This window comes from Marmota monax, unplaced genomic scaffold, assembly GCF_021218885.2.
Source record: "Marmota monax isolate L192 unplaced genomic scaffold, Marmota_monax_Labrador192_F-V1.1 WCK01_AAM20220418_F8-fsc00014, whole genome shotgun sequence".
In the NCBI taxonomy this organism is placed as follows: Eukaryota; Metazoa; Chordata; class Mammalia; order Rodentia; family Sciuridae; genus Marmota; species Marmota monax.
Genome location: NW_026695222.1, coordinates 13,843,423 through 13,865,827, shown reverse-complemented (window position 1 = coordinate 13,865,827; position 22,405 = coordinate 13,843,423). Strand labels below are relative to the sequence as shown.

Genomic DNA, 22,405 nt, shown 5'->3' with positions numbered 1-22,405 from the left:
CTGGTGCAGAGCAAGCAGCCGCCAGGAGGAGAAATAGGCCTCTGTCCTTAAGTCCCCTGACCACAGAGCCCGGACCACTGCAGCAGCCCTCTCCCCTGGTTGAAGCTCACTGATGGCTTCCACGTGTCCTGGATGCCACCCATGGTCCCCCATGGTCCTCCAGACGCCCACCTCACCCCTCCCTGCCCACTGCAGCCTAACTACCCGGCCTCCTTCCAGATTCCGGAAAATGCCGTCTCTTCTGGTCTCAGGGCTCTTGACCTTGCTGTTCCCTGTGCCTGAAATTCTCTTTGCTCAGACCTCAGCACGGCTGGCTCCTTGAAACTTGTCACTGAAGTCACTGTTCCCATGCTACTTCCTCAGAGGGGTCTTCCCTGGCCCCCCTAGGAAAAGCATCCTCCCCATTTCCATCATGGTCCCCCCCCATGACTGATGCCACGTGTGCTCGATGGTCATCTTCCCCTGCTCACTGGTGAGTTGTAGAGGGACAGAGAGGCCTTGGGGAGCCATGAGCATACCCCAGCGCCTGCTGCATGATGGCCGCACAACAGATACGTATTGAAAGAAATGCAAAAAAAAAAAAAAAAAAAAGGATTGAGAGCGCTCCTCGCCCTCCCTCTGCAACTCCACGAAGGAAGAAATGGCATTTATTGGGCACCTGTTATACGCCAGGCACTCCCACAAACATTGCCCCCTTGAATCTTTATTTCTATTCTCTAGGTGATGAGGTCAGCATCTGACCACCCTACGGAGTTCACCTGGCAAAAGGTGGACTGATGGGCTGGTTCATTCAGGAAGCAGCTGAGTGCACCTGTGAGCACGAAGGACGCCCTGGCGGATAGTCGTCAGGATCCACTCCCAGCCTGTGGCACCTTACTCAGGCCGTGTTCTCCCCACTGTACACGGTGTGCCTCCTCCAAGCCGGAACTCAGTCCAAGATTGGCAACCGGGTTTTTAGATTCCAAGATGCAGTCAAAGACCCACACTGGAGAGAGAGCTGGTCTGGCTGAGTAGTTACTGAAGTGGACCTTGGAACTGGGCAGCGACCCAGGCTCAAAAGAGGACCCTACTTCCTAGGCAACAGGGTGCCCTTGCTGACAGGGATCCTGGCCATTGCGAGGCTGGGGCACCTTTGTTCTCAGGAAGGGAATCGGCGGGAGGGGTATTGTCAAGGGACACGCTGGAAAAGTCAGAGCAGGGGCTTCCACATCATGCAGAAGCCCCTGTATTCCTGAGACTGGTGGCCGTTAAGTAACACCTTCCCTTCTCAGAGTTGCAGTGGTCATCTCTTTAAAGGGGGCATCCAGCATGGATCCAAAAAGAGCTCTTGGGAAAATAAAGAGGAAAAATGACTGTGGAGTTGTTGGTGTATATAAAGTAACACGGAAATGTAAATTATCTAAAAATAATCTCTTATGTGAAAATGCAGAGAAAGGTTGGGACTTGGAAGACCTCTTAGGTTCTTCCAGCATTTATTGGCACCTACTGTGTGCCAGGTGCTGTGCTAGGGCCTGGAAATATAGGGATGAGTCAGATATGGGCTTGAGCATCTGGGGCTCCCTGTCTTCCCCTGGGGGAAGCAAGCCAGGCATGTGCAGTGTGGGGCTCCCTCTCTGCAGGGTGACAAGGGAAGACTTGGTGTGTGATATGGTAGCAGGTGCCAGACAGAGCTAAGCTGAAACCCACTCCTCCATTCTCTTGGCCTTGAGCAAGTTGGGGTACCTCTCCGAGCCCCAGCCCTTCATTTCTACAATGGGCATGTCTCCTGTCTCTCAGTTGCCAGAGCATGGCACAGTACCCCCAAAGATTTTGGGGGTGAGGTAGCCAGTAGTTCCTAGGCAGAAAATGGCCCTGCACTGGCTAAAATCTGGGGCAAAGCTCTTGAGTGGTGACTTGTCTTCAAGAATGGCCTCCGAACATGGGCAGACCCCCGGGGACAACAGGGAGAGAAGCACAGCGATTCTTCATGACTTGTTAAGAAAGGAGGGCAGGAATCCTGGGGAATTGGCCCATGCCTTTATTTATGTTGGTAATTTCATTAGAGGGAGGGGGCCGGCTCTACCCAAGGTCAGATCCGCTCAGGTAGAAGGGGCATGTGAGGCTGCCTGAGTTTATGCAGCAAGAAATTCGAGCCCAAGGTGCACCCAGGAGGACAGGGTGTCCCAGGATGGGTTTGTGGGTATGTCGAGGGCCTTCAGAGTCACGGTGGGGCTGCCCCAGAGCAGCGGGACCCTCAGAAGCCAGGCCGGCCAAACTTTGGGGAATTTGGGGGAGGCGAAAGGAGAGGATGTTTGGGGCCCCCCGAAGGGTAGCGGTTTGGGGTTCCCCAGGGGAACACTGTGCTTCTGCCACGGACTGACAAGAGAAAGGTCAGGCCAGTTGCGGGAGGGCGGGAGAGAGGGAAGGAGGGGAGCTTGTCCTATACTGCCCCGGCTGGGCTAAATCCGGCAGGGCCACCCCGGGAGGCCCGGACGCTGGTGGCTGGGCCAAGGTCGGATGCCCTATTATCCGCGGGACCGCTGGGTCCGGGCGGAGCGCGGCCTGCGAGGCTCCGGGTCCGGCTGGCCAGATGGAACGCGGTCCCTGGGCTGGGCACTGCGCGCCTGCGGCTGCTGCCCTCCCAGCGGCTGCGGGTGCTGCGGCCCCCGCGCCCCCAGGGGCCGGGCCGGGCGGGGGCTGGGCCCGGCGCGCGGGCGCAGGCGGGAGGGGGGGCGGGCGGCGGCGAAGGCTGCGCCGCTCTAACAGGTGGGATCCCGCGGCGTGGTGGAGGCGGGCGCGGGAGGAGGAGGAGGAGGAGGAAGAGCAGCGGCAGCGGGAGCCTGAGCAGGAGCAGGAGCAGGATGAGCCGCGCAAGCTGACAGCCACCGCTGCCGCCCGCGCCCAGGCTCGGTCTCGCTCCCCGCGCCCGGGGCCGCTCCCCGCCTCCCGCCTCCCCCGGCCGCCCGCGGGGCGGCCCGCCCCCTCTGCACCTCCGGGCCCGGAGCTGCCTCCATCGCTCCTGCATCCCGGCCGGGGGGAGGAGGAGGCGGAGCAGGAGGCGAGCCGGAGCCGCCGCCGCCAACGCCGCCGCCGCCGCCGCCCGAGCAGGACAGAGCGCGCCGCAGCCCCGCGCGTCCGGCCGCCGCCCGCGCCCATCAAGCAGCCGCGCCGGAGCCACACCGCGGGACAGCCCCGGCCGCGGCGCGCCCTAGCCCGGCCCGGCCCAGCCCAGCCCAGTCCCAGCACCGGGCGGCCCGGTGGCCGGCCCGCCCCCGAGGGCGCCGGGCGCGGCGGGAGGATGCCGAAGCCGACGCTGCTGCTGCGCGGGGGCTGGGAGCGCGAGCGCAGCCCCGGAGACTCGGAGCTGGGCCGCCAGTTCCGGGACTGGTGCCTGCGCACCTACGGCGACTCGGCCAAAACCAAGACGGTGACACGCAGCAAATACCAGCGGATCGCCGAGGTCCTGCAGGGCGGCGGCGGGACCGGCGCGGGCAGCGGCCCCGCGGCGGGCGAGAAAGGCAAGTTCCAGTTCTGGGTGCGCTCCAAGGGCTTCCGCCTGGGCAGCGGCCGGGAACCCAAGATGGGCCAAGTGGTGTATGTGCCGGTCAAGACGGGCTCGGTGAGTGCGCGCGCGGCGGCCGCGGGCCGGTCCCGCCGCGGGGCTCTGGGAGGGCGGGGGCGGGGTGGGGGTGTGGATGTGTGTCCGAACGCATATTCCCCAGGTTGTCCGTGTGTCTGGCCCACCCGAGGCGCACGCGCCCCTGCTCACCAGCCCTCCCTGGCCCGCGCTCCGGGTTTGGGGAGACCCTGCCCCCCTCTGCGGCCGCTGCCCCGGCCGTGGCCGTGCCGGGCGGGCTGTCCCGGGCTGCTCACCCCAGCGTGTTCCGTCCTCCCGTCCCCTCCCCCCGCCAGCAGGCGGCTGCTCCGAAGCCCGAGCCTCCCCCCCCCCCCGCCCGCCCCGGGGCTGCCTGTCCCGGGCGCCTCGCGCTCCCGCCCCCGGGCCGGCTGGGCGGTGTGTGTGTGTGTGTGTGTATGTGGAGGGTGGTGCCGCGGGGGTGGGGAGGCCGGGGCAGCCACGGGACGGGGAGTGCGCTGGGCCTCCCAGCGCCAGGGGAGGGGGCCAGCCGGGGCACTGTCGCCCCGACCCCACCCGGCGCTGGCCCGGGGAGGGGCGGCCCGAGCCGCAGCCTGGCGCAGGAGCAGCCTCCCGCGGGTGGGTGGGGCGCCCCTCCGCCCCCCGGGCCCCTCGCTCCCCCTCCCTGGGACGGGGGCGGCCTGACCTATCCATCCCCTCCCCTCCCCCGTCCCCGGGGCCGGCCCGGTCCGGGCGGGGTGGCGTGGGGGAGGGGGCGGGGAACCGCAGCCGCCGAAAGGGAGGAGGCAGGCGGCCTGGCGGGGGCGTCCCCTCCGGCCCGGGGCGCCCTGGAGAGGGCGTGCGGCGCGGGCCCCGCGGCTCCCCCGCCGGGACCTCATTGTTCTGCAGAGGGTGGGGGCTGGGGGGGCCGGCCGCTCCCCGGGCGCTGCTGAGCTTTGAACTTTCCGTCGCCGAGACCCTCCGGTAGTGCGTTGCGCCCCCGGCCCGGCCCGGCCCGGCGGGGCTCGCCTCCCTCCCTGCCCCCTCCCGCCCCGGCCTCGCCCGGCCGGAGCGCGAGAGCGGGGCCGCCCCGCGCCGGCCTCCCTCCCTCCCTCGCTCCCCCGCTACCCCCTCCGCGCTCCTCCCCCGTCCGGCCCGCCCGCCCCGCGCTCAGCCCTGTCCCCGGCCGGAGCGGGCTCTTCACACACAATTGATTCGGTCGTTACGAAAAGTGCACTTGTCCCCTCCCCCTCCCCCTCCGGCGGCCGCCCGGCCCGGCCCGCGGGGTGAGGGGGCCGCGAGGGAGGGAGGCGGGAGCTGGGGAGCAGATCCGGAGGCGCCTCCCCCCGCGCCCAGGGGACGGGGCTGCAGGCCGCGGGGAGTGGGGAGCCGCGAGCGCGGAGGGCGGGCGGCCCATCTGCGAGGAGCGCTGATAACCGCGCCGCTGCCGCTGCGGCCGCCAGCAGCCCATCTGCGCCGCTGCCGCCTCCGGCCGGACGGGGAACAGGGGGCAGGGCCCAGGGGCGCGCCCCGGCCGCGTTCCCGGAGCGGGAGGCTGGGGTCGTGTCCCACGGGCGCGAGTCAGAGAGGTCTCTGCCGAAATCAGTACTCTCCCCCATACCCAGGGAGTCTGGGTCATTGTCCCCTCCTCCGATAGAGTCAAGGACCCCTCCCCCAGCCCAAATCAGTGTCCACTTGCTCATTTGGGGAGGTGGGTCATTGCCTCCCCCAGCCTGGGTCAGCCCTGCCCACCCTGACAGTCTGGCACCCTCCTGCATTCTCCCATCTTAGGACAGTGCACCCTGCCTGAAGGTGGCTTATTTCAGGTCAGTGACCCACCAGGTGGTTGGCTGGGTCTATGCCCCCATCCTAGGTCAGTGCCCTCTGCCTTCAGGGCTTCCCAGGCCAGTGCCCCACCCACCCCTCATCCTGTTTGTCCCTCCTGGAGGAGCTGAGTCTTGACCCAACCTCCTCTCAGTCTGGGGCAGGAGCCCGGTGGATCCACTCCTGGAGTAGGGTGGGGACCCCCCACCTGGCAGCTGGCTCACTAGCCGCTTAACCTGTCCCTTAGGGAGTAGGTATGGTGTTGCAATCTGTCTGTCCCCTTATCCCGCAGCTGTCAAGGCAGAGCGCTACCTCCCTCCACCTATCCAGGCCACAGGCTGAAAACTGGGTGCTAAGCCTGGGCTCCAGGTCCCACCAGCCCAGCCAGGAGCTTCAGATCCTTCTTGAGGCCCATGCCAAGCCGCCCAGCCTGCCTCTGGCAGCCGGGGCCTGGCAAGCCTCTATTGGCTCTCAGTCCAATAATAAGCTCTCCCCAAGGGACCACCTGCCTGGGAGGCAGGGGAAGGGGACCCAGGCCTCCCAGCCTGGGCTGCTGGGAGGGACAAACACAACAGACCTGCCCTCCTGTGACAGCCTGCCCCTTGAGCTCCCTGCGCAGGCCCGCCTGGCCTGCTGTCCCCAGAGGGCCTGTTAGTTACCTGCTACTTGCCCAGCCAGCCGGAGCCAGCCCCGAGAGATGCCCAGAGTCCTGCCACCCCCATCTCCAAGTACCTTCCTGGGGCTCGGTTCTTCTTTTTATATTTCCATTTTCCTTTTCACTGATCCGAGAGGAACAAATCCTGCTGGGAATTCTGGGGCAGTCATGGCCTCTTCCTGGGAGGGACTGAATGGGACCTTCTCTGAAAGGTGCAAAGGACATTCCCTACCTTCGCTGGCCTATGCGTGTGTGTGCGCGCGAACATACACACACACACACACACACACAATTAAAGTTGGCATCGCCTCTGGTGTCAGATGGGGGAGATCCTGTAGTGTTGTCCTGGGTGGATTTTTGTGAAGGTCATTGGGCCATAAACCTTTGTGGAAGGCATTTTCTTGTTACCTACAGGCCTGGTGGTGGGCACTGGCCACTGGGGTGGGTGTGGCTCGGTGCCCGGTCCTCCTTGGGCTCCCAGCTGGTGGGGGAGGCGGTCATAGCTGAAGATGTGATAAAGAAGCCCCGGAGAGAGGGCAGGCTGGCAGAAAAATGTCAGGGAAGAGGGGGCGTGGGAGTTGGGGCATCCTCATGGCCTGGGTCCCAAGGGTGGCCCTGGTGTGTCATCTCCCTTCCTTGTTGCTCTCTGGCTGCCCCCACCCTGGGCCCCCTTCCCCCCCCCCCCCCAGAGCCATATGCAGTGGTGCAGTGGCGAAGGGCCTTCCCTTGTCCCAGCCGGCCGGCTGCGGGTCGATGATCTGACACCACTTGTCCTGTCCCATCTGGCCCTGAGCTTTTCTGGGTGTGTGTGACAAAGGCTTAATCTGTCCGGACGGGGCCCTGGGTGGAGAGGAGGGCGAAGGGAATTACAGTCCGCAGGGCCTCCTGCAGCTGGGGCCCGTGTGGGGGTGGGGCGGGGCTGGACAGGGGCAGGAGAAGCCCGGGTGTGTGTGTGGGGGGGCAAGTTGGTCTTCAGTTTGCAGGTTGTCACAGGAAGTGGAAGGTGGAGGCGAAGACTGAGGAGAGGAGGGCGGAGTCCTCACGGGGCGCTCTTGGGGATAAGATCTTTTTATGACAAGAGCCCAGCCGGGCCTCCTGGCTGGGCAAAGCCTGTTTAGGATTTATTATTTCTTGCGTTTGGCTGTTTGGGCCACCATGGGCTGCCAAGCAGCCAAAGCGAACCCCTTGGAGGAAAGACCCTCCAGTTCTGTTTGAATGTCAACCACAAAGTGAACCAGTACTTTCCTTTTCCCCTGGACTCTCCTAGTGGACTGGGACCCTGGGCCAGCTGTCAATTCCTAGGACCAGAGCCCCCAAGGTTCTTTGGAGAGATGTTCTGAGCCCAACGGTACCATCTTCCAGATAGGAAAGCTGAGGCCTGGGGGGAGAGTCAGTCTCCATTGGTAGGACTGGAACGGAAGTCTCTGTTCCGCTGTAGGGGCCTGTCACGTGCCAGGAGTCCCACCATGAAAGCCCCATTCCTCAAGGGGAACCTCTGGGATTGGCCAGCTCTGCTCTCCACCCCAGGCTTTTGCAGGCTGGACCCCAGGTGTTCCACTGGCCAAATTGACTAATGGTGGTCTTTTCCCAGTTTGCAGACATCGTTCATTTAGTGGAAAGCGTTTTCACAGCCCTAAGTCTTTCTCCCCAGAGCTTTCGTGTAAACCTTTGGCACCTGCGGCCGCTGGTCTGGGCGGGAAAGGGCCTCTGACTTAGCACTGTGTAATGTACACTGTGACCTTCGGTTGAATACCTTAGTGTTTCCTGGTTTTCCTCAAATCATCACCACAGCGACCGTTTCTGAGTCACCTACTGTGGTGCCTGTCACTGTGCTGAGGAGCTGCTGTGCACCAGCTGTAAAAATCCTACAGCCGCCCAGCGGTCAGCACTGTGACGACTGCCATCTGTCCGTTGAGTAAGCTGAGGCTTGGGGAGGATAGGGTACCCCCTGGGCCGTGCCACAGACAGGGCCATCTCTGATCCTGGGAACCTCCTCGTGTGCATCTCCCTTCTGACCCGGAGGTGTCTTGCCACCTGGCCTAATTTGAAAGTATACGTCCTTCGTGACAAACTTTCAGTCCTTTACCCTTTAGTCTGAATCAGTTTGGAAGCCATCCCTCTGGTCAAGATGTCCGTAATCACAGGCGTCGTATAGGATGTCTGGGGGCCTTCCTGGGGCTCCCTAGGATGGGATGGGGTAAGGAGGGGGATGTTATCCTCAGCTCCAGGGAACTTTGTGGAAAAGATGTCTGGCTGAGGCCCCATGTGGCTTTCCGTGAGTGCACAGCAGCCGTTCTGTCCTTAGCCTGCGTTCTATGGGTGAGGTGGTCCTGGAGGGTCTGCGGAGGCTGCATTTTGGAGTCAAGGCCATGCTCCGGGGTCAGCCTTTCCTTCTGGCTCCCTCTGGCTCCTGGTTGCTGTGCTAGGGCTGGGGACAGGGTGAAAGCCATGTATGGCCTGTTCTCCCTTGGCTAAAACCCGTGGTGACAATCCCCTCCTTTGTGGCCTCTATAGTCTGCCTTTCTGTCCCAACTGTCTAGAAACCCGGGAGGCCCCTTGGGGACCCTGAAAATGCTCCTGGGAGGGCTGGGGGCACGGATCCTGGGGCTGGGACTATTCAGGGGCAGAGGGCGAGGTCCTCGGGCAAACCTGGGCTTCCCCACTGTTGTGCTATTGATTGAGGGCTGTGCGCGGGCACGTGTGCCCACGGGATAGCACAGGGGTGTGTGCGTGTGTGTGAGGGTGCACAGGAACGCCCGTGTGGGTGTGCTTGAGCCCGCGCTGTCCTCGTGCAGGCTGGGAACACTGGCGGGGACGTGTGCCTGGGGCAGGGTGTGTGTGGTAGAGGGGACCAGCCGGGGGGACTAGTGTGGTTGGGAGTGTCTGGGTCGGCAGATGTGGGAGCACCTGGGCTGTGGGCGTGGCAGGCCACAGGCGTGACTGTGGGTGCACACATGTGAAAGCTCTGATTGACCCACCGTGTGTGGCTGGCAGTGCGGTGCTCATGGGGCGTCCGTCAGTCACGGCAGGTCAGCCCAAGCCGCTGCCCTGGCCCTCCCCAGGCTCTCCGCAGCCAAAGCCTGGTGTGAGGGAGGGAGTGGCAAGAGGGGGTGCCATCTGCTGGATCCTGTCCCCACCCCCCCCCAGCTTGTGACCTTTGCTGTGGTCATACAACAAAGCCCAAAGCCACATACCCTGGGGGCGGGGAGGACAGGTCATTCTGGGAGAGGAGGCTCTGAACTTGAAAGGACAGGATTCACGGGATCCAGCTCAGCCACTTCCTTGCAACCCCGGGCAAGTAGCCAGCGGACACTCCGAGTCTCAGTTTCCTCATCTGGAAAAGGGGCTCCAAAGGTCCATTTCTCGGCAAACTGTAAAGGCTCTGCTGTCATTTGAGGATGACATTCAAGGTCACCCTGCTAATTTGTGGCAAAGCCTGGCCTGGTCCCCGAGCCCCAAAGCAGGAGAAGGAGCAGAGAGAAGCTGGGTGACAGCCCGCGAGGTTGGTGACTTGTTAGAACAAGATCCCTCTTTGACATAGAGGGGAGATGAAGGGCTGGGGCTTTCGACCCACAGGGCTCTGGGTTCAAATCCCAGCTGTGTCCTGTTCTCAATTTGGTCTTAATTTTTGTCCTCAGTAAAACGGAACTGATAATCAGATTTTTCTCATAGAACTGGTGTGAAAGTCAGTGTTTTAACACATGCAGGGACCTCCAAAGGTGGCAAGATTTAGGGACTGTCAGCTGCCTTGGGATCTTGCTGTACCTCAGTTTCCTTATCTGGAAAATGGGGATGTGATGAACGGTGTTGTGGGCCTTAAGGGGGACCGTGGGGACAAACACCCAGCCACGTTCCAGGTGTGTAGTAGGCAGTGGCGGTGGCAGTTCCCTGGGGATTTCTGGGTCTTCCAGCGCCACCAGGCACCCAGGACACCGTGCACTGAGTTGGATGGATGGCTTTCCTCCGAGGTCCTCCCTCAGGCCAGGAAGGGCGGCCAAGGGTTTACCCAGGCCTGGCGGACATCCGCTGGGTGGGACGAGCCCCTCCCCTGGTGGGGTCCAAGTGATTCGCTGTGGGCACGCGCAGCGCCATCTTCTCCAGAAGCGCTTCCCCAGGTGGGGGTGTGAGCGCGTCTCCCAGTTGTCCCAGCCCTGCATTTCGCCTCCCCTCCCCTGGATTCTACCGGGGAAGATGAGAACCTGGTACCAGAGAGGCCAGGACCCTCCCCACGGCCCACAGTAAGCAAGTGGCGGGGCTTGGGTGCCAGGGTTCTGTTGGCACCCTCTAAGTCCCCACACGTGGAGCGGTGGTCCCCAGAGGACCGCTGGCAGCAGGGTACCCTGGCCGTCCACCCACTGCAGGCTCCGGAGTGTCCTCCAGGGCCCCGGGCGGCCCTCCACCCGCCCCTCCCCGCCCATGTCACCCGCAGCTGCAGGCCGGGCCTGGCCTGGGCAGTGGCGGGGTGGGGGGCTGGGCCCATCTTCTTCCACCCTTGGAGCGCCTCAGGTGGGGAAACTGAGGCAGGGGGGACCCTCCCCAGAAGCCACGAGCTGCAGAGCTAGGTGGGAGCCAAAGGTGGCGGCACAGCCCACACCATTGACCCCCTCGCTCCATCCCTTATTGCCCCGCCCCTGCCCCCAGCCCAGCCGCTCAGCCTCCCTCATCCCGAGCCCAGGAGTCATTCTGGACCCTTCCTCTTGCCTCCTCTCCCTTCCTGTCCAGCCCATTTGCAAATCCTGTTGGTTCCACCTTCTGAATACACCTGGGGCCCACCACTGCCCACTCCAGCCCGGCGCCACCTGCAGAGGCATCAGCCTCCCACTGGGCTCCCTGTCTGGGCTCCCTGGCCCAGAATCCCTTCTTCACTCAGCAGCCAGAGGAGACTTTGCAAAAAGCAAATTCTATTCTCCCCCTCCTCTGCTCAGGATCCTCCAAGGCCCCATCTCACCCCAGGCAAGAGTCAAAGTTTTCCCGGTGGCCTGTGGATTGCCTCGCCTCTGTTCTCCCTTCATTCATTTGGCCTCACCCATACTGACCTTTTGCTGTTCTGTAAGTACACCAAACACAGTCCTGCCCCAGGGCCCTTGCACTGGCTCTTTCCCCAGCCTATATCACTCTGTGTCAGGATCTCTGCAGGTCTGGCCTCCTTTCCTTCTTGAAGTCTTTGCTCAAATATTACCTCCTCAGAGAGGCCTCCCTGGTCACCAGTCAGGACCACCTTGGGTCCCTTAGATCCTGTCCCGCCTTTTTTTCTACTTATTTTTTTCTCTGTCACCCTTATCAGCTCTTGACAGGATATTTCTTTCAATAGCTCTATGTTTAGGATCCGTCTTCCCCAAGGCCGTGAGTGCCACCCGAGCACATGGATCTGTTTTGTTCCCTGTTGCATCCCAAGGGCCCAGAATTTCCCCTGTCCCTAAACAGCTCCGCGCTGGGAAGAGGGTGTAGCGGGTGCCTTAGAGCAGGGGTCCAGTTCTCAGGAGCCCTAGGCACCGAGGGTGTCTGGGGAGTCTTCGGGGGACAGACATTTGAACCTGACCTTGAGGGTCCTGAGCATCTTTCAGCAAGAGCAGGCTCATGGCGGGGTGCGGCGAGGGCTGGGGGACAGGCTTTGCAGGAAGGGCGCGGACTTGGAGGGGGACCCTGGCTGACTTTCCCGGAGAAGCGCGATCCGCACCACAGTCCAGTGGGGTGTGTTGGGGCAAATAGTCCCGGGGCCTGAGGCCCGCTGCCGGGGCCTGAGGGGGGCCCGGTGGAAGAGCAGGTCTGGAGAAGCACCCAGAGGGGCTGGTGTGTCCCTTCCCTGGGAGCAGGGAGCTCGCCGCGGGCGTCATGATGAGCTCTGGTGCTGCAGGCAGAGGACAGGGACCCGGAGGAGACCACCAGGGGCAGGAAACGGCCGGGGATGGGGCAGATGCAGGCTGGTCTCCCCGCAGGACAAGAGGTGGAGTGGCTGGGTGACATGGGACGTGGGGGTGAGGGAGGTCCAAGGGTCCCAGTGGACCCTGGAACTGAGTGGAAGAGGGGAGGGGAGGGGGCCAGGGGGTGCAGGCCCACGGCAGACGGGGACTGAAGCGCAGGGGTAGGATCTGGTGGGTGGACTCCAAGAGGTGTCCTCAAGGCCAGCGGTGTGTGGCAGTGGGCGGCACGGAGCAGACCTGGTGACTCGGGCCTCAGCGGGGCCAGCTCCAGCGTCCCCAGGGGCATGGGCCCCCTTTCCAGCCTGGAACCTTCCCACCCGCGGGGACCCGCCCCAGGCTCCAGGAGGCCTCTGCTTGGATGGATGACTCATCGTTTTCTTGGCATCCCCGGGCTGGGGAGATGCTAAGGAGACGGGGCCTCCTTCGGCAGGCCAGGCCCTGCCTGCGTGCTGGTGGGCAGAGAAGAACCCGCCGGCCTTGGCCTTGTCAGGATTCGCTGTGGGGGTGCCGCTGAGAGCCCCTGGCTACAGTCTTGCACAGTGAGAAATACCTTGAGAGGCCTCTATGACCCCATTCTGCAGGTTAGCAAACCAAGGCCCAGCCTCTGTTGGGCACCCAGCCAGGTAGCCACTTGGAGCTACTGTTTCTTCTTCTGAAACATGGATCTGATGATTGTCCCTCCCCTTCAGGGTTGAGGGGAGAACTGAAGGAGAGAATATGGTGAAATGATTAAATAGTGGGATTGTTATTCTCATAGGGACCTGGAGTGGAATCTGCCCAGGCAGCAGGTACCCTGGACGACTGGACAGGGGAACCAGAGGGCAGCCCAGAGGACAACAGGGCTAACAACACACCTGCATTTAGAGCCCAGCTCTGCCACCAGCTGTGTGGTTCTGGGTAAATGGCTTGCGTGCTCTGATCCTCTGACCCCTTCCATATATAGGGGTGATAAAACTGCACCCCATGAGATAGTTGGCTCAAAGCCATGTCTACTGGGCAGGTCACAGAATAGGGGCTGCTGCTCCATCTTGGGGTATCTCAGAGGACCCCCCTTCCCAAAGCAAAGATCCCAAAGCCAGACAGCTGTCAGCCTCCTCTGAGGCCCCTTGGGGGTGATAAGAAAGCCTGCGCCGAGGGGGAGAGAGGACACGGGCCCGTGAGCTCAGAGTCAGGCGAGAAGCTCCACAGGGCATGGAGACTCCCAGAGCTCTGGAGGCCGGGCAGCAGCAGGCTGAGGGGCAAAGGGTTCTATGTCGACTTTGAGGCCCCTGCAGGTCAGCAGCGAGTGGGGAGTGTGAAAGCAGGGAGGGACTGAGTTCAGGCTCTGCCACTTACTGCTGTGTGACCTTGGGCAGTTTCTCCCCCTCCCTGAGCCTCAGTCTCCTCATGTATAAAATGGGATGACAACAGCTGTGGGTTCAGCTGCATACCCCCTCGGGCACTGTGGTCTATCCTAGGGGAGCGTCTACCTCAGGGCATGGGACAGTCAAGCCCTCACAGAAGGGAACTGCTATCAGGATTCTCACTCCCAGCCAATCAATAACTCTAGAACCTGTGGCCAGCCCGGGAAGCAGCCCTGCCGGGGAGCCCAGTCCCTCTGAGCCAGGCTCCTGTCCTGTAGAATGGGCCCAGGGCCATCGCCTGTCTTGGAGGGGGCCGCACAGAGAAGGAGGGACCAAGGGCTCACCCCCGACACAAGCGTGGCCTCTTAGGACACAAGTCTGTGACGGGGACATGAAGCAAAGGGTTGCAGAAGGAGCCGGGGACAGGTGGAGAGGATGGCGGGGAGCATGGGGGCTCCCCAAGGAGGGGCCTCTCTTCCAGGTCTGGCCCAGGGGGTCCCTGGGGGGGGGAGCCCAAGGGCACAGTGGGGAGCGCAGAGCTGGAGGGGCAGGTCCCTGGGCCAGTCAGGAGCTGGCTTTAGGGTCCTGGTTCCCCACCAGGATGGGAGCTGCCTGCTCCCCGGGGTCAGAGAGCCCCGGGTTCAAGTCCTGGCTCAGCCCCGGCTGGGCCACCTCAGACACATCTCAATTTCCAGAAGCTTCCATTCCTACCTCTAAGATGGGGTGGAGCTGACACTGGCCGCTCAGGGTTGGTGTGGGATCCTTGGAGGTACACGGAGTGCTGCTGAAGCAGTCAGTGCTGCCACCAAGGAAAAACAGTGACAGTCACAGCGTCCCATGAATCGGCAGGCCCTGTGCTAAACACTTCATGAGCAGTACTCCTTGTGCTTGTCCGGACATGGCTGCCTTCACCTTGTGGATGAGGATCCTGCGGCTCAGAGAAGTTAAGTCATATGCCCAAAGGCACACAGTTGGTAAGAGGCGGAGAGGAACTGGACCTGTGCAGTGGTCTTGTGCCTTGTGCCCCAAACCTATGCCTTTGACAGCCAGGCTTAGATTGGGGGTCCTCCGCGGTGTCACACAGGCTCAGATGGTGGCTTTGCCAGGATGCAGCAGGCATTGGGAGTCTGGGTGGCGGAGTGTGCTGACCCAGGGACACGCTGCTGCGTAGGCCCCAACAGGAGCTCCTGGTGGCTTGACCCGCGGGAGTCACTGAGGGCCTCTGTAGTCAGGGAGGCCGGAGGAGCCTGGTACCAGCTTCCGTGAGCCGGGCCTCCTCTGCTCTCGGTGGTGGGGACGGCCTCACGCCCAGGCTGCCTGTCCACACCCAGAGCAGGCAGGTGCGCTGTGGCCAGGGGCCAGGTCCCTCAGAGGCTGGGGAGGGACAGGGAGGCTCTGGTGAGGAGTGAGGCAGGAACTAAGGAGAGGAGGATGCAGGGGGGTGCCCCGGGAGGGGAGGCTGCTTTGCCCGCCCCTCACCTTCCACCTCGTTCCCATGTCCCCAGGGGTCCCGTGCCTCCTGTGGCTCCTGGGCCTCCCTGGCCTGGAGCTGGGATCCTGTCCACCTACTGTGTGACTCCAACAGCTTGCTTAACCTCTCTGTGCCTTCGTTTCTACATCTGAAAAGTGGGCGCGATTACAGGTCTGCTTCCCTGAGAGAACCCCAGTGAGAACTGAGGGCTTCCAAAGACCAACCGGCCCTCGCTGCTGCTGCTGCCCGTGCAGCCATGCTGTGGCCACGCACAGTGCGTGCGGGCTTAGCACCCAGGGCCCCTGGCAGGCTCCGTTGTCATGGTTTCTGCCTATTCAGGAAGGAGGCAGAGTGAGCGGTCAGCCTGAGGTCGGCCCAGTGGGGCTTTTCCATATGCTGGCCAGGCCCGGGGACTGGCCCCTGCTTCCTCCAGGGCTCAGAGTTTGAGGGCTGGGCCCCCTGCCCCTGTACCCAGGGTGGCCGGAGGGGAGAGGCCTGAGGAAGGACCCTTGGCCAGGCCCCAGGCCTTTCTGTCACCCCTCTGGCTCTGCCATTCCTGCAGAGGTTTCCAAGCTCCTCTCGGGAAGGTGGCACCAGGTGGCTGTGAGGAGCCAGCGCAATGCCTCAGCTGTGACAGAGGCTTGGGGTTGTTCTCTGGGGACCCCACCAGCAAGTGTCAGCCCTGGGGCTGGGGACAGTGGTGTCATTGATTAGATCCCAGTTCAGGAGGTGTTGGAGGATTGCTGAGAAGGACCCAGCCCTGGGTTCCAATTCTGACGCTTTACTCAGTAGCTGAGTGACCTGGGGGAAGTTGGTCAGCCTCTCTGGGCCTTGGTCTCCTCCTCTGTGTAGTGAGCGCCGCGGTGGTTGCTGGACGCAGGTGAGAGAGCCCAGGACCCAGCGTGAAGTGCTCTGGCCAGCTGCAGCTGTTAGTATTTTGAGGCACTCGGGCTAACGCGAGCCACCAGCCAACAGCACACGGCTGCCAGCACCCGGTCCTTTTGTTTGCCGATTTGTTCAGTAGACTCTGATTGGCGCCTGCTGTGTACCAGGTCCTGGTCATCATTCCACAGAGACTTGCCGTACACCTCCCGGGGGCTCAGAGCTGCGCTCAGGCTGCCCAGTGGTGGGCGCGGGACAGACTTGACCTCTGCCCTCCCAGAGCGCCAGGTCCCCTGGCTAGATGCTGGGGGCAGCCTCGGGCGGGGCACTGCCTTCCAGCCCGTTGGCTCAGGCAGCCAGACCTGTCCTGCTGCTGCCAGGCTCCCTGGGCTCCAGGAGGCTACTTTTGCCCGGGGTCCCCAGTTCCAGCTCTGCTGCCCCACCTCGGGCTCCTCTGAGTCCCCTTCCCCAGGGACATAGAAGTCTGGGTATGGGGAGTGCAGGGCCTTCCCCGTCACCGCACCTGCAGTCCTGCCACCTCCTCCGCAGCAGGTAGGGGGGTCCTGCCCCGCCCTGCCCCTCCCGTGCACACTGTGGCCAAAGTGCTGCATTAAAAGTGTCATCTCGGCACCTCCGTGTCCCTTCTCTGTTCAAGGCCCCCCCCAGGGCTCCCGTCACTCTCTGGCTCGCGGCCCAGCTCTGACTCTGTCCCACCCCCTTAGCCGCCACCTGCTGTCTTTCAGCCACCCTGGCCTCCTGGCTGCCCCCTGGACCTCGGTGGGCTCTGCCGAGATGTCACCTCCTGGGGAGGCCCTCCCGACGCCTCCGTCCCTCTCCCTCTCACGCCCCTCACCCAGCTGGGGGCCCGTGGCTCCTCTGAAGGTGCTTGTGAGCCCAGGGCTGCCTACTGTCCGGTCCCCCTGACTCCGGCGCTCGGAGTCCTGTCCAGTGTCTGTCGGGCCTCAGTTTCCTCCTCTGAGGATGGAGGGCTGGCTTGATGGCCAGGTCCACCCCCAGGACGTGGCACCTGCCCACAGCTGCTGCGGCTGAGGGGGTGGAGCAGCGGGACCGGGCTGGCCGTGGAGCAGGTGGGAAGTGGGGAGAGGAACGGCCTGGGGGAGCTCCGGGTGTCTCTGTGATGGGGACCTGGAAGCCAGAGCTCCGCCGGCGGGGGGGGGGGCGGGCACTGAGTGTCCCTCGAGCAGGGCAGCGAGGGCGGAGGCGCTTGGGGAACCGAGCCTGGCCAGAGCGTGCAGGGCCGAGGGCCGCGGCTCCGGGGGCTGGGGAGCAGCGCGGGGCGGGGGCAGGGGCTGGGGGGCTCTGGGGAGGGCAGGGGGCTGGAGGGGCCGAGTCTCCCCCAGCGCACGGAGGGGCCTCTGCCGTGGCAGAGTTCAGGACACGTTGGTGGAGACATGCCACGTGACACGGTTATGGTGGAGGTGATGCCGGTGATGATGGGGATGGACATGGTGGTGGGAGTGACGGCCATGGCAGGGGACGGTGGTGATGGTGATGATGGTGGTGCTGCTCCTGGTGGTGATGGTGACGGTGGTGGTGGCGGTGGTGACGGTGGCTGCATGCCAGCTCACACACCGTGAGGCCCCTGGGTGCCCGGTGTCCCCGGTTTCCCCTGCATGTCTGCCCACCATGCCCGGCGCCGGCCCCGCGGCCAGGCCCCGTGATCCCCGTGACTTGCCCGAGGCCCCTGTGAGCGGAGGGCGGCGCTGGGCAGGGAGCTGGGGCCGGTGACTGAGCAGCTGTGCCACGGCCACTTTCCCTCAGTCACGGCAGGTTCCTCCCTTGCTGCCTGGACCCAGCGTGAGTCCCAGAGCAGCGGAGGACAGGGTCACGTGCGGCAGGGTTTGAGCAGGCGCGACAGGGAAGGGCTGGTCCCCTGCCCTCAGCCCTCGCCCGCCCGTGAGAGTCCAGAGACCGTGTTCTGCAGAGGCCACCGGAAAGGCAAGGACTGCCACCCACCCAGGGCAGCTGACGTTTCTAGGGGGAGAGCCCATCCCATAAATCAGGAGGCAGAAGACAAGGAGGTTCTGTTCTCCGCCGCCTCGGGATCTGGGAGGGCCGGCGGCGGGAGGCCAGGGTCTCTGGAGGGACACTGTGCGCCCCTGGCAGTCTCCCTACAGGGTCCCTGGCGCCGTTTCACTCCTTCCCTCTCAGGAGGGGTGGGCGGCAGGGGCCTGGCTCCTGTTCCCCTAGTTCTAGCCACCCAAGCAGGCCCCATGGCAGTGAAGACAGGGGACAGAACCAGGGCTGGGGACAGGGAGCCAGGACACAAACGCTGCTTCTCTACTTCCCATGTGACCTGGGACTCACCTCGGTCCCATTCTGGGCCTCAGTTTTTCTGCTGAGCGTCTGCTCAGGGCTGGGCACCCTGCTCTGAGGGCTCAGGGGAGCTCCCTGCTCTCAGGGCACGGCTGTCCCTGCGGGTGAAGCACCCAGCTGGGAGTGACTGGCAAGTTCTGTGGAGAAAACGGGAGCAGATGAGGGGCTTAAACAAAGTGTGGGAGGGGTCTCAGTGAGGGGCTGACATTTGAGCAAAGCCCCTAAGGAAGTGTGGGAGCAAGGTGTCTGGTGGGAAAGCCTTCCAGGGAGAGGGAATTGTGAGTGCAAAGGCCCTGGGGCAGGAGCGTGGCTAGTGGGCGTGAGGAACACAGAGGAGGCCAGTGTCCCCAGCTCCTTCTTATATTCATGAATCAAAAGATCACATTTGACCCTTCAGGATCTTACCCCTCAGGACAAAATGATTTATGGGCCCCTCCCTGGGAGGACTTGCAGAATGAATTTCATGGCCTGCAGGGACTCAGGCAGGAGACATGGCCATCCTGACCCCTCACCCTGAGCAACTGCTTCGTGGTTGGCCCTGGGTTTGAATCTTGGGGTCCCCACTTTTCTGTGTGATCTCAGGCAAACCGTTCTCTCAGCTCCAGTGTCCTCATCTACAAATGGGGGTAGGTCGCCTGTAGGTCAGCTTGCGAGGGGACCTCCAGAGACCTCCAGAGACGTGCTTCCAGGATGTGTGTGTGCGAGGGCCCAGCCTTGACCCTGGCTTTCCGAGGAGCCCAGTAAAGGTTTAAAAACCAGCCCCTGACATTCTGGCACGCTGCCCATCATTTCCAGAGCTACTGGGAAGGTGTCAGTCTTCTAAAAACCCCCAAGGAAGAAGGGGCAAGAAAGGATGTAAACTGAGGCCAGGAGAGGACGAGTGACTGGCCCAGGGTCACGGCGAGGCAGGACCACTGGAGGCTAAGACCAGGGTCTCCTGGCTCAGGCAACCTAGAGGCGGGAGGGTGAGCAGATGTCAGGTGCCTGCCGTCCCTCAGGGCGTGGAAGTGCACACACACACACACACACACACCCCACCTGCACACACCCTGGTGGTGACTCTCAGCTGTGTGGTCGGGAGGAGGCCTGGGGGCGGGGAGAGCTGCTGTGAGGACGGGCCCAGAGCATGGGGAAGCTCGGGCAGGAGAGGAAGGGGTATGTCATGTGACTGTCCACTCGGCCTGTTTGTCCATCCGGCATCTGGCCTTGCTGGGCAGGGAGGGCTGGTCTCCACCTCCAGGTGCCCGTCCCTGTCAGCTTCTCAGAGCCTAGGGTCAGCCTCGGGAGGGGACACGGTAGAGGGGCAGCTGAGGGTCTGGAAGCACGTGCTGGCGGCGGCGGGGAGGCCCTGGATTAGCACCTGGACCTTCCTGATCCTCCATCTGCGGAGAGCGGTGGGCGGAGGCTCTTCCTCCTGGGCCAGCCTCCCGCCCGGGGGAAGGCCCGGCCACCAGTCTCCATACTGGTTGCTGCAGCCTGGGCCTCCTAGCCCCACGTTCCAGCTCCACTCTGCACTGGCCTCCTGGGGTCACCAGACGGCCTGGCCCCCTGAAAGAGAGGCTGGGGGCCCCTTTGTTGAGCAATCGCAGGACCTAGGCAGGCTTTCCCCGGGGGGCTCGCAGCCCAGATTTGATTTTTTTCTTTTTTCTTTTTTGGTACCTGGGGCACTTACCCGCTGAGCCCCTTCCCCAGCCCATCCCCACCCGCTTTTGATTTTTCATTTAGTCAGGGTCTCCCCGAGTTGCTTAGGTCTCACTAAGTTGCTGAGGCTGGCTTTGAACTCATGATCCTCCTGCCTCAGCCTCCCGAGTGCTGGGATGGCAGGTGTGCGCCAGGCACCGGCCACAGTCCCGATTTCCAGGCACACCTTACAGATGCAGACACGAGTGGCGCCCAGGAAAGACCGTGTGGGAAGCACAGGACCCACAGGGCAGAGCCGGGCCCCTGGGGCCGTGCTTTGTTTTGTCTGAAGCCTTCTGCCCTCCATTTCTTCAGCTCCCAAACAGGAGGTTTGAGGGGGACAATCTGGAGCCCAGAGGAGCTGGCGCGGACCCCAGGGCCAGCAGTTTGGGATCGAATGCGGCTCCTTTGCTTCCCAGCCAAGGGCCTTTGGCTGTCACTTCCTCTCCGGCCTCACCCTTCCCACCTGTGCATGGGGCTGAGCGCAGCACCCGTGCCTGGCTATGCGCCTGGCTGTGCTGAAGTTCCACGAGAGACACGTGGTGCTCAGAGCCCCGGGCGCTGGCCCAGTCGTGGTCTGCATCGTTTATTCCCTGTCCCGTTGCTCCTCCTGGGGTGTGGCTGGGTGACCCACTGGGCGGGGACTGTGTCCTGGAGACACGCTGTCTGGGGAGCCCGCAGGGGAGGATGGCGGTGGATGGAGCGGCAGGTAGCTCTGGATGCGGAGCCAGCGCAGGCTGCACCGGGCAGCCAAGGGCGCCTTTGTCCCCTTTGTCTCCTCTCGTGCAAATTAGCAATTACCTTTCCCGCTCCTGCAGGCTCGGCCCTTCCTGGGAGGATTGCTCCAGAGAAGCCACTGAGCAGAAGCTGCCTGGCTAATTAGTGGGTGGCCCCTAGGGACAAGCTCTGGGCCTAGTGGACAGAATTGGGGCCACACATGCCTGGGGGCTGATGACAGTTCAGCAGGGAGACCAGGCCATGTCCTGGGCTGCAGGACATCGTGGGAGGTTTAAATCCTGACTGTCTGGTTTTTCTGCTGTGTGATCTTAGATAAATTACTTTGCCTTTCTGGGCAAGTTTCCTCATCTTTAACTTTGGGATTATGTGGGTGCCCATGGTGGGCAGATGCCCTGCTGATATTGTCCCCGTGGTGGCTGCGTTGGGCCTGGGTCGCCTCAGGTGAGGGAATATAAGGAATGAGAGCTCAGTGACAGCCCTTGGGACCCTGTCGTGCCCCATTGGCAGCACAGGCAGCAGAAGCCCAGCTGGACCTCGGCTGCATAGGAGAGAGAGGCTTGATCTCTCTAAGCCTGAGCCTCATCTGCTCCTCTGTGCAATGAGCAGAGGAGACGCTGTGTGGCCGGGTGCCTTGATGGCGCCTGACCCTCCCAGCCTCTGAAACCCACAGAGCAGCAGCACTCCTGCAGGGTGGAGGCCAAGGGGCTGCCTGGAGGCTGAGGGAGGCACTGGGGAGACAGGATCTGCCCGCCGGGCTGCCCTGGGGCTTGCGCCTTCAGGGGCTCCCCTGGGCTCTGAGGGCCGCCGGAAGAGGCTGGTTTGGTTGTATGACTTGGGAGGCTCTCAAGAAGAGGGGACCTCCCCACTGAGATCCACCCAGGAGCTAAGCCCAGGGACGGCCATCCTGGTATTGGGGACAGCCTGTGCAGCAGCCCAGAAGTGTGGTTCACAGCTGGAGTGAGGAGGGCCATGTCACAGAGGCCTCCACTGTCCAGCAGGTCAGCCTGGATATTTGTGGGCACTGGGGAGCCAAGGGAGGCCTCCTCCGTTGGGGGAGACTGAGCCAGTGAAATGGAAATCAGAGGGGTCCAAGTCGCCCTGAGGCCTCACCCTCCCTTGTGTCTGATGGGGACAAACTTGTCCCACTGGATCCTTGGTTTCTTTTTCTTTCTTTCCTTTTATTTTTTATTTTTGGTACCAGGGATTGAACCCAGGGGCACTTAACCACTGAGCCACATCCCCAGCCCTTTTTAAATATTTTATTTATTTTATTTAGAGACAGGGTCTCACTGAGTCGCTTAGGGCCTCGATAAGTTGCTGAGGCTGGCCTTGAACTTGCAGTCCTCCTGCCTCAGCCTCCCGAGTTGCTGGGATTACAGGCATGCGCCACCGTATGGACCCTCAGTTTCTACACTATCCAGTGAGGGGGCTGTGGGCCTCCCGCTGCCCTGGGTGCTTCTGGGCAACAATGAAACTGTCCCTTATAATGGACCCGGGGCTGGGCACCCAGTGGCACTCATTTAGAGGAAACTGAGGCACAGAGAAGAGAAATGACTGGCCCAGGAGGCAGAGCTGGTGGTGTTCTGGCTAGTAGCCTCTGCACAGCCCTGTCCCCAGTCCAGCCCTGGCCGGGGTGTGGCCCAGTCCCCAGCCTGTCCCCCAGGGCCCATTGAATCCCTCTCAGGGCCACCAACACAAGGGCTAATTAGCGCCTGCAGTGCTGGGGCACAACACCTGTCCCCTACTCCGCTGCCCACCTGCGCAGACCCTCCATCCTGGGCTCAGAGGCGGATGCTTCCTACAGGAGCCCTTAGGAAAAGGACGAAGGCCACGGATCCCACCTGGGGACCTGGGAGAAAGTGAAGGGAGGTGTCCCGGCCTCAGGATTCTTCCCGCCTGGCTGTGCCTTCTGTGGGGACCCGCGTCCCCGCTGCAGGCTCCCTGGGCTCCCTGGGCGCCTGCCTCCCTCTCCCTCAACTGGGGCCATGGGCCCGCAGTCCC

The 22,405-nt window shown here is 62.8% G+C and overlaps 1 protein-coding gene across 2 annotated transcripts in view; it reads left to right on the top strand.

Annotated features, from left to right (window-relative positions):
- Positions 1 to 3,262: 3,262 nt before the first annotated feature.
- Nol4l (nucleolar protein 4 like) overlaps positions 3,263 to 22,405 on the top strand; it is a 115,536-nt gene continuing 96,393 nt past the window's right edge. For both annotated transcript variants that reach the window (XM_046433335.1, XM_046433334.1), the window contains exon 1: positions 3,263 to 3,598. In XM_046433335.1, coding sequence (XP_046289291.1) covers positions 3,278 to 3,598 — 321 coding nt within the window. In that variant the 5' untranslated portion in view covers positions 3,263 to 3,277. The remainder of the gene's footprint in view (positions 3,599 to 22,405) is intronic.